Below are 12,216 nucleotides of genomic sequence, written 5' to 3' on the forward strand. Positions count from 1 at the left end.
TTACATACCTGCTGAAAAACAATTAATTTTGTATGTATCATTTTTTTCACTAATAAAACATAACTTTTTTAATACTGCTTTTTATGTAACATTTCTAGGACAGCAACATCTTACTCTCTCCTAAGCACAGTTGTCTGGGACAAAAAGTATAACAGAAGAAATTGGCGATCCAATGTTAGCCACAATCATCGCCCAAAATTTAAGAACTGACAGTCATACAACCATTTAACAGATGCTGCAAGTACTGAACACTGTATGGTTTGGGTTTTTTCTCTTCAAGACATGACTTCTGTGTTTAAACTGAATGAAACATTGAGTTTGCCTGGGGAACTAATAACACAACAACTCAGACTTCTGCCTGCAGAGACAGAACAGTTTTGGACCTCAGCAAAATGGAAACTTGACATGACCCAAGAAGCAATGGAAATACCCCATCCTAGCAAACTGAGGATAAACTCCATCTGAAATCTATTATGATGCTTAGTAAAAAACAAAATAAAATTGAGATGGGGAAATTGAACAACCATCTTAAAAGACCTTTATTTTTTAAACATGAAAGTTGTTCTGAACAATGAAGACCTGCTGCAGAAGAGAACAGTTCAATGTGCACACCTCAATGAGAGGTTATTCTACTAATTTAAATAACCAGCTAGGGACTCTATACCATATAGTGTAATTACCTTTAAGATTTTGCTTGGGGTTTTTCTTTATTATTTTTCATATATAATATTCAATAAATCCTCCAATGATAAAGTTTTCACAAAAACTGGTCATTCCTGCCAATACAGACTCGCCTAAAAATTCAGCTACAGGTCTACAGAATTATCAGCAAGAGAGGCACAAACTTTTGCTTTTACTTTCTTAAAAACATTATTAGGATTGGGACAACTAATCCAACCAGTGCACACCTGTGTCAGACATCATGCTCTAACCTGCACCTTGGATTCTGCCATAGAATGCAGGATGCTTCCAACCTGAAAAGAGTATATTGAGGAAGCAGACAATTGCCCCCATGCTGGTTTAGGACAAGCAAAATATTTCAGTATATAAGAAGCATTAATGCCAGTCCAGAATAATTCATCTCTCTATTCAGAGCTGGTGCAAAAAAGAAACAGAAACCTAGGTTATGGGAAAGATTAATTTGCCTGCTCACTTCCCTTTCAGTTATTATGCAAGTCCTGTAAAAATGACAATGACTTAAACAGTCCAGTGCCCATGGAAAGAGCAATTTTTCAGTATCTCAGTTATTACAGCCCATACAGCAGATGTACTCCCTCTGGTACCTGTTTCCTGGACTGAATTTGAAGAGATCCTTTAACATAAGATTAGATTTTTATATTCACCAGTTCTGGGAGAAGAGTTTGTTCAGGTGTATCTTGCTATCCGCCACTAAGCAATTAAAATGAGATGCTTAAAACGAAACATACTTGAAAGTACTGGTTAGATGAATCAAATGAGATGCTTATTAAATCACTGATCATTCTTCTGCTGAGCTACAAACACACAAAGTGATTACAGTTTGCAAGGAAGCTCATAAGAAAGGAAAGCCACAGGCAACAAGCGGCTCCTACACTGAGCCAAAAAGCAAAAGGACTTCCCAAAGATGGTTCTACCTCAGTCAAACACCAAATACACAAAGGTGCTGTTGATTGATCCTTGATAAGCTTAATTCAGAGAATTCCTAAGAAACTACTTGTTTGGGGAGACTTCTTCACTGCAATCCTCTTCAATTTGCACATATCTTATATATGTGCTAACTATATATCTTATATATAGTTTCTGGGGTGAGGATCTGTGCTATGATTAATTTTCCTGGCATGGATCCATTCTGAATTCACAATATATAAGGTATCTAAAATTTAGCTTCTTATAGATCAGAAACAATGTTTAAATTTCTTCTTCTCTGAAAGAAATTGCATCAGGTGGGATCTGGAAGACCTCCAAAAGATATCAATTTATAGGTGCGAAAATCATGAAGAAGGAGGGGAAAAAAAAAAGCTGCCATCCACAAAGCTTCACGAAAATAAGCATTTCAGAAGCTTTCTAAAGTTCAAAGCTCTAACCTGTACAGTTCAGAATTCCCAGATTTGGAAAAAAATATTTTTTACAAGACAAGTAAAGTGCTAAGTGTCCCCTACACCCAGCTCTGGAAGGTTTCCTTCTGCACAACACCCCACGACCTCACTGAATCAAAAGTGTGTGAAGCCTGGAAGAGCCAGCACCAAATGTGAAACAAGTCTGGTGGGCCAGGGAAGAACTGCTAATGCTCTACTTGCTTTGTTACTCGCTCGTAACAATTATGAAAAAGAATTTTCTTCTGCTTTTATTTAATCACGTCAACTTCCTTTGCACAGCAGTATCATTTCTACCATGCTCTGCAGAAGCCAGAATTCTAAATGCAGTTCCCTGATGATCTGTTTCCCCAACACAGAAGCAGATCAGGCATTTCTGTTTGTCATATCAGTATGAAAGCATATGCTCTTTCAAAGAAATTGGAAAGCACAAGACTCGAACTCAACAGAACTTCATCAAATAACAAGGCATAAGCAGTAGAAACACAAGCAGTTTCAGTAAGCAGTTTCAGTAACTGCAAGATTTAAAACAGGCTATCAATTTGCACAGAAAATATTGCCTATAGTCAGAACAGCAACTCTGAGAGAAAGAAACTACAAAAGGGGTACCAATTCAGAACTTTCAGAAAAAAATCAGTTTCTCATTTCCATGTTGTGAAGGTTATTTCTTGACTACGTTTGTATTCAACACAGCTCAATGCACAGGTCCTAGCCTAGGTAAGTCCTTGATCATTTATGACAGTTCCCATGTTCTTGAGGAAAACAAACTTTCAGATCAGTATAGCTGATAGTTACAAATACATCTCGAAGCTCTTAAACTCTGAATGATGAGCACACTACATTAAAGCAGTCTGAAATATAGAACATTAACATTTATAAGCTATAAAATTAACAGTACAATTCTTGTGCTCACTTACTGAGCTTTTTTATTCTACTATCCTAACACAGTACTTCTGTGTCTGTCTGTAAGTCAAAGTTAAGGGCAGTAAGAAGCAGGATTTTCTGAAGCTTTCATGTTATTCTACATCTAGGTGGGATTTGGCAGCTCAGCCTCAGAATGCCGTAGGAATGTTCCAGTCCCGTCACTCTCCAGTTTGCTTGGAGTCTGCCACTGGATCACACACTGCTGGCAGCAGAGCACTGATGAGAGCAGGCAGGCATCAACACTGCACAGAACAGCTCCTGAAGCAACTGAGACTCCAGACAATGAGACAAAGAACAGAACAAGGGGGGAAGGAAGAAGGGAAAGAAACTGAGGAAAATATCTAATGCATTAATAACAACAGATTATGTTATATGTGAATACTTTAGTAATGTTTTATGGTTGTTTGCTAACTAGATGCTGTTTCAGTAAGTTACAGCTGGAAGGCAAGAGTAAATATTAGAAGGCAAATTTTCAAGGACAAATATTTTAGGATAGACCAAGAGAAAATAGGTATTTATAAAATAAAGTACCAGGATGACTACACAGAATATTTCCTAAAAAGCTTAAGTTATAATCCTGTTTCTTTTGCAGAAAGAACACTGCTAGCATCAGTCCTATTCAAAGTCATGCAGGCCAACAGTGCTGCTGAAGTTGCTAATCTGTTTTATACAATATTCCAATTTAGTAGGTACAAGACACTGAATGAGCTACGGTATTTCCTTGCATTAATCAACACCACTGTGTTATTAAAGAAACATCTACAGAGCTAAATCTTACTCACTTGTTGCTGTCTCTCCTTTGCTAGTAATGCACATGAAGAACTAGGGAAATGTCTTTCCTGAATGACAACACTGGAAGCTCCTTCCAGTCTCTTTAGTCTCCCATTTCTACCTTTTAATACTTTCTCTCCCACAAACTTTATGTAACATCAAGGGAACAAGAGACAGTATTTTGTGGTTGGGAGGTGCACTGCACATGGTGAACTGGCCAAGTGCCCCTACTGCATCTCAGCTGATGACAAATCCCACAAGTGGCTTCATTAGCCCGAGCTCCAGAGGCCAGAGAATTTGAAGATGCACTGAAAGACACCAATTTCTATAAAATTTCTAAATTTGTCATATTTTGGTATGCCAGCAAAGGCATACAGAAAGTATTAACAGAATGACACACAGAACAGATAAAACACAAATGTCCTTTCCTCAGGAAATCAGCTACATTAACAAATCTGGAAATTAAGAAGCACAGTAAGAGTTTGAAGCTGAGCTGTCCTGACAAGTGAGTCAGCCTCACAGTGCTTTTACCAGAGCTCCTAGGAAAGAAGTGCAATCGAATTTCTCTCTACAGGCAGCTCAAAGCAACAATCAAGTACACAGAGAAATATGAATAGAAAATGGGAAAACAGAACAAAGGCATGAATCTAATGAATGCTATCTTGTCCTTGCAGATTCATTTTAATCCTATATCTACATTTATCACTACAAAAAGCCAAATGCATGAACACTTACCTATGCAACAGCATTATACATTGTAGTTTCCAGAAAATTAGGAGTTGACTTTTTAATACCACGCTTTATCTATAACAAACTAATGCACATACATCAATAAAAAAACAACTACATTCAGTTTAGAGAGGGAGATAGTGTAAAGAAAACAGGGCAGGTATATCTGAGTTCATAATAGGAACTAAATAGTTTTATTTCTTTTTTTACCTGGTTTATAGACAAGCTGATAATTCCCAGCTACATTCAGCTCTTGGTCCTCTGTTTGTCTGTATTTTTTACCATATTCAGTTCCAATGTTCTCTGAGATAGGCAGTCTGAAGAGGAAAGAAATGATAAATCAATAAATGCTTCCTAATACAAGTCTTTGGCATCTCTGGAAATAACAGCATTACACAGGAAGTTCTCCACATCACACTACTACTTCCATGACCAAACTTCAGAAAAAAAATTAGTCTCTGCATTTAGACACCAGCCAGAGGAAAATGCCACATTACATCTTTCTGTTTAGACCCAAGAAGACTGAGCTCCCAAAATATCATCCTGTAAGGCTTCAATATCTAGGAATTTCTCTTCTGATGAAACACTACCATTTCTTCTGAACAAAGATGAAATAGCTCTGCTTCTTCCATTCTTGACACATACTATTAGGAAAGTGCATGTAATTCTTGCATGATTCCCTGGAGACAGGGGAAATGGACAGGAGGAAACAAACATCTCACTGCTTTTAAGACTGTAGACTAAGAAATTATGGTAGTCAGAGAAAAAATTAACACTATCACCTGATCATTGAATTTTATGAAAATCTATTACACACAAGAAATGTTAATTATGATATAAATGTAATGAAATGAGATTTTTAGAAGTCTCTTCTACATAAACAGTGTAAAGAAATTCACATGAAATTCACTAGAGAATAAAGTAGCATGTGAACAATAACTGCATGGTTATTTAATCATAAGTGAACTTAAAACACAAACGTTTTGAAAACATAAAAAGTGATTTTTTTTAAATAAAATAGAAACTAAAGGTTAAAACCATTTTGCACATTACCTTCAACTCTGGGCCCTGTGCAAGCCTTACCTATGCAACAATTCATGAAGGCACAGCTAACCTGTTTCTAAGTTTTATGAAAGGATAGTGCTGTGGAAGTGTTTATTTCTTGGCCCAAAAAACAGGCAACGCTGACCCCAGAAACAGTGACACTGAAAACTACATGAGATTTTTAACATGGCACTACATCACACAGCCCTCAACAGAGGGAAATTCCCAAGATTCTGAAACCACTGAGCACTCACCTTCTCTGCCAAGGCAAACTCTGTGCCAGCTTGATTCTGCTACAAACCATTCACTCAGCCCAGTTCAGAACAGAACACCAAGTATTTATCACCTACTGCTGCCAACAAACTAGGAGAGCTTCTGATCCAATTTTAACAATATTTTAGTGTAGAGCTACAGCAATGTCCCCCAGACCTCAAGTATTTCTTAATGTAAGGTTCAGCAGGACTGCACCCATCTTCAAAATGGCTACATGAGCAACTGCTGCCTACATCCAGCTTCCATCACTCAAACCCTTCTACAACACTCCTCAAAAGGCCTGAATCTGTAAAAATATGTAGAAATATTCATACACAGGATGTCTGACTGCTTGTAGGTTATTCCACTGAGTGTATATTAAACACAAATAAAACCCAAAAATTCCATGATGTCAAGCATTCAGTAGCTGAAAATACCATAATGAAGCTTGGCTGAACAATTTCACTTGGGCAGCATTGTATGCACATACTACACAGATTTTTATTGATATAACCAATTATTTTTTCACTTCCATAAACCTAAAGCCTCGCTGAGTACACTGGACACACATATTCTGGAAAGAAAATCTGATTATGCAGTAAATACAACTTGTTCTCAGGTTCTCCAGGAGGAGAAAAGACATCCAGGGCAAGCAGTCAGTGCTGTCACAGAGGAGCAGGTATTGCCTGACTGTCAGAGCCTGGAGCAACAGCAAGCAAATCACCACCAACTGAGTACACGACACACATATTCTGAAAAGAAAACCTGGTTATGCAGTAAATGCAGCTTGTCCTTAGGTTCTCCAGGAGGAGAAAAACCCATCCAGGGCAAGCAGTCAGTGCTGTCCCAGAGGAGCAGGTATTGCCTGACTGTCAGAGCCTGGAGCAACAGCAAGCAAATCACCACCAGCAAACTCCCACTGAGGGGCTAAGGCTGGGAAAGGCAGGACTGTGCTCCTTGCTTGCAGTTAAAACCTTGCAGATGCATCAGTATCTAAGCAGTTGCTGAAATCAGTTAAGGAAAAGATAAGGAACAGTAATACCTCAATACATAAACAAATAAACTTATTAATTATATCACTTGGAGTTTTAAGAGTCTTAAGCATTTCAAAACAGGCTCCCAGAAATGTTTATGGATACATATGTATGTGTGAGCTTTCAACCTTTGACGTACAGCTTGAGGAAAATAAGGACAGCATGACCTCAGTCATTTGCGAGAAAAGATTAATTTTTTTTTTGTTTGGACAGCTGAATATTTTATTTCAAGAATTAGGGTTTCTGTCTTGAGAAAACAGCACGCAGTAAATGAACCTCAGGCTACACAATGAATAAACAAGATATTTAATAGCCAGTCATTAGGAATAAACATTGTGCACTTGACATACCAAATCAGGCTCCAGTCTTGAGGAAAATCATATGCAACTGGAAAATTACATATGGGAATATGAAATGAACAAATAAGTTTCTCTATATCATTTATGGATGTTTTAATGCTGTATTTTTCTGCATTAATAAAATTAAGAGCTTACAGAATAATGGGCGGTTTTAAGCAAAATGGAAAAAAATTACTATAAAGCCCCTGTAGCTCTCCTAAATCACCAGAATGATACAGTCCTTCCAAACAATCATTAATTCACCATTAGTGGGAGGTATCATCCTCTCTACCTGGATAAACAAAGAAATTTCCCTTAGGTGGATATCTAATGATTTTCAGCAAAATTTGCTGACAGCAGAAGAATAACAAGATTCAGAAATTCAAATCCATTCCATGCCAGAAAACAGCAATGCAAATGAAGGGACTTTTCTGAATTCTACTTATGAATCACCTGTCTGTCCCATACACCAGTTATTTCTTGCCCATTTGTATTTCTCCTGACAGTCAAAACCCATCTCTGGTACACCTGCCATGTTATAATATATATTCCTCACGATTTCCAGAGTCCAGACTTTTCAACTGCACATCCAAATCAGTCAAAACTCCACCAAATTAAGAAGCAGTAAAAAGCATTTTTGTGACTAACACAATCACTGAAATTTGAAGTCACCAACTGAAGGATATGTAGGAAATTTTAAATATTCTGGGTTTTCTTCCTTGCCCCTCATTTTAAAAAGTAGGTGAACTTGATCTTACTCATATCAAGGGCATATTTCATCCTCAAAAGCAGCCAGATTTCTATGGCAGAACCTGCAAATATGTGACATTCTGTTCACCCCAAGTGGAAAAATGCAGACAGAATTATAAAGCACTGAGAACACAAACAATCACTGACTTCACTCAACAAGTAATTCCTGCTACATCCTCAGATTTACCCATGTAGGTGTGCACATTTCAAGACCCACCTATTTCAGAAACACTCTCAGAAGTAGCAGACAGGACTTCAAGCCTGACAAGCAGTGGCCAGCAGGACCCCTTCCATCAAGGCAAAGAGGTACACGACTCCTCTTGGAAAAGAATTAACACTGCCTTATGAGTTAACAGGATTTTTTCTTCATTCTTTATTATGTGGTTTAACTACTATAACACTTTTCTGAAATATGAGTGATCTTGGTACATATGCCCAGTGAAACTAATTTTGAGCAATTGATTGAAACAAGGTACTTTTAAGCATAAAATTAAATACAGCTGCCACTTCAGGGGAATTAATAGAAGGAAAACACAGTTAAGCATCAAAATTGTTGTCACATTCAATTGTAAATGCTTTCAAATACACTGAGGGTGCATTTCTTTACAAAAATCAAGCTAGAGAAAGATCTTTTTTCAAGCTATGACCTCTAGTAAGTCAACAAGACACCATAACAAAGTATACTGAGTAAATATTTGTATTTGAGCACTTGAAATAATAACTAAAGCATTTTTGCATACACTTAGCTGCCAAAAATAGAATTGCCCAATCTCACTGTAACTGTGGCAGGTAATTTGTTTGGCCTTTTCCAATGACATACATTAACTGTGATGCCAGTGCCTACACTGAACATAGTTAACACTTCTAGAATAAATGCTTAAAAAAGGCTTTATTAAGCTAACAGACACATGCAGTCTTATTCCCTGAAAAATGTTTTAAAAATTGCTTATGCAGCATACTTGACTGTATAAAGAAAATATCCAAGCATGCAATGAAGGATTAAGATGCTTGCTTATCCAACTTCAAAAAAAAATTCTATTAACCACTTAATTTTGAGGTAGAAGCTTCTATTCAAGGACATGTAACTTCTAGAACATGTCCACCTTAGAGACAAAAATGAAACATCAAAGTCTCCTGCGATTGAGTTTTTAAAAATTCTTCTAGATGTACTTTCTGCTTATTTATGTTCTGCCTCATTTAACACAAAAAATCCTGTGCACATGGGACTAGAAGTTGAACATAGAGCTAGTGTCACCCATTTCACAGATCACAAGAGAAGGACTGCCCCAAGTCATGGCTTCTGTCACGCACACAAACTATTCACCTATTTACAGATCTTTGGGGAGGAGGAAACCACTTGAAAAAAAAAAACACTTAGCCTCATAATATACAGAACAATATTTTGCTGTACAATTTTAGTAAGATATATACAGTAGACTGTTTCAAAGCTTCTCTTCTGAAACTAAAGTAATGTGACACTTTACATAACTGAACATTTGCCATGACAGTAAATAACCTTCCACTGGGTTTACTGAAGGACACACTAAAAATTACTTTTCTTTCAACTGGAAGCTGGCTTTCTATACAAAAGATTAGTTCTACCTGCAGAAATACACTAACTTCAATGACATTATGTACTGTCATTCAAAATCCACACTTCAGCTGCAAAATAGACTACTAATAGAATTCAAAATAAATGTAAATAAATATTAAAACTAAAAATATTAAAAACTAAAATACAGATATCACAAAGTCAGTACATACTATTTCAAGAATCTAAGAATCAGTTAGGTACATGCTTTTTTCCCCAGTAAGAGAGCTGTTCTAAAATGTAATTTGCTAGATTTGGTGACAGTCTTCATATTTAAGCATTTCAAAAGGCTTGTACTGCTCTTCCTCAGGTGTAATTCAGATTGCCCGTTTTAAAACCTTAACTAGCTGGGGAGGGGGGGGAAAGAGGGAGGGAGAGCACTAAAACAACTTTTTTTAATCCTGAAAAACTCGACTGCTAGTATTTGGATAGACTATGGAAACTCAATAACTCAGAAACACTTCATATATGTCAAACTAATAGCTCTGCACCTTATCCACAGTTAAAATCCAAGAAACATAAAAAGCATAAATGCCAGGATAAAACAGCCCAAATCCTTCAATTTACTGTCTTCTGCCCTGGGATTTTATGTCAGTGGGATGAACTACTGGGCTTCAAAGAACTGGACTCTTCTAGGAGATGAGCTGCTGATGAGCTTCTCTTCCTGCATTTGGTTACCAACTTGGTAAAATCCAGATTAAACAAATCTCTGAGAAAAATAAACTGCAAGTAAGAGACTGCTCTGAATTTAGAAGAATGCTCTTGAAGATTAGTATTAAAAGCAGGATTGCCTCCATTTCAAATTGATGCCTGTAACTCCCCTGCCTGTTAGTGATGTGTCATCAGCCCAGAGACATTAATGCTACAGACAGTCCAAGTGGAAGAAATCAGCTTCAAACATGTCCTGTTTTTATTCATCTCAGTACCAGGATGCAATGATAGCTTACACAAACTTCTGTCAGTTAACACTAAAAGAAAATCATTCTGTTACTCACTCTCACAGCAAAAGACCAAACAGTCTTACCAAGAGGCCTCTTGAGCAGGCTCATGGCAAATTTTGCTCGTAATTGTTAAAAAAACAAAAGCAGTAGTCAAATGCTGTCTGACATGATCAGAAAAGGTAGACTGACCATCTGTCTGCTGCCCAAAACAGCCAGAGTGAGTTATTCTGTCAAATATAAAGAAAAATACACTACAAAGTTGATTAAACCCATAGAGTAGCACTGCACTAATAAATGAAAGGCAACCATCCAACCTGCTAACTGTGGATAAATTATTTTATGGAATCTCTCTCTGCTCAGATGATGGGAGCATTGGCAAACTTTCTTTCTAACTGTTCTGGACCTGGCTGGGATAGGGTTCTTTTCTTCACAGCAGCACTATGGTGCTGTTTTAAATTGTGACCAAATCAGTACTTCTGAAAATAAATGTTTTAGTTACTCCTGAACAGCATTTGCACAGCAGCCAGGACCTTTCTGTTTCTCACACTACATCCTCCCCTGCTCCCCATAAACAGGCTGGCGGGTGCACAAGGGTTTGGGAGGGGGCACAACCAGGGAGGCAACACAAGAGATGCCATTTAGTATCATGCTCAGCAACAAAAAGGGAGAAGAGTGGGGTTTCAGTTCAGTTTGCCATCTGTTGTTCAGAACTTGGCTGGGAATTGGTCTGCCCATGACAGGTGATGTGGGGCTGCCTCTGCATCACTTTTTTTGGTTTCTTTCTCTCTTGTTCCACTTCTTAAAACAGCTTTTATTTTGAACCCAAGTTTCTCCTTTTTTTTATTGTTCCACCCCTCATTCCCTATTCCCCTGAGGAGGAACAGCAGGTAAGGAAGGGCCTGTGAGGTGCTTAGGTGTCTACTGGGCTTAACCCCCAGCAACCACCAGCCCTTCACACACAATCTATGGCAGCAAACCACACTATAGGATTGTTGTCAACAAACACTGGGAAGAATTATGGAACATGCAACACTACCCCAAGGTATCAAAATGTTAGCTAGGCAGCAATGCTCATGATCTGCTATCAGCACTTCCAGCCAACTACGAACTTCTCAGTGTCACACTGAGTCTCATTCATAAAGAGAGCTGTACTTCTTACTTATTTCAACTACCATAGTCAACAGCATCTCACATGGTACAGATGCCATAAAACTTTCCAAGGAAAAGAACAAGAAGCTTCTCCTCCAACCATTCTCACCATTTATCATGCCTGGATGACACCCACGTCAGTGTAATATTTGGTTAAATGGAGCTGGTTTTGAACAAACTGCTCTTCAGCACCAACGTCTACTCAAACTGGCTTTCTCATAAAAAAATTTAAAAGCAATACTTCTAAGTTACATCATAATTTTCAAGCTCTCCCTCACATTTGTGATGTCAAACAGGAGGAGACAAAAGAGAAATCCCCCAAACATATGAGATTTATAGTACCAGATATTTTCAGGTTAATAGTTAAAGCTATGAACCATATTTCCACTCCTTTACACCAAGCCACCTACATAGCAGAACAAAACCACTCCAAAAATGAGGATTCTTCCAAGAATGCTGGGTTTAGTTGCAGCTCTTCAGTACAAACCATACCCAGAACACACCCATCACCATGGGTGCACACATTACCTTAGGAGGAATTCTTTTAACATGACAGGTACTGACCCTACTGACAATCCTTTCACCTCAGACAAATAAGAACTAATAACAGACTCTACACCT

The 12,216-nt window shown here is 37.8% G+C and overlaps 1 protein-coding gene across 1 annotated transcript in view; it reads right to left on the reverse strand.

Annotated features, from left to right (window-relative positions):
• TDRD9 (tudor domain containing 9) overlaps nt 1–12,216 on the reverse strand; it is a 69,399-nt gene that overhangs the window by 46,814 nt on the left and 10,369 nt on the right. The window contains exon 2 of the mRNA XM_039712940.1: nt 4,707–4,813. Coding sequence (XP_039568874.1) covers nt 4,707–4,813 — 107 coding nt within the window. The remainder of the gene's footprint in view (nt 1–4,706; nt 4,814–12,216) is intronic.

This window comes from Passer montanus, unplaced genomic scaffold, assembly GCF_014805655.1.
Source record: "Passer montanus isolate IOZ18808 unplaced genomic scaffold, ASM1480565v1 scaffold27, whole genome shotgun sequence".
Lineage (NCBI taxonomy): Eukaryota > Metazoa > Chordata > Aves > Passeriformes > Passeridae > Passer > Passer montanus.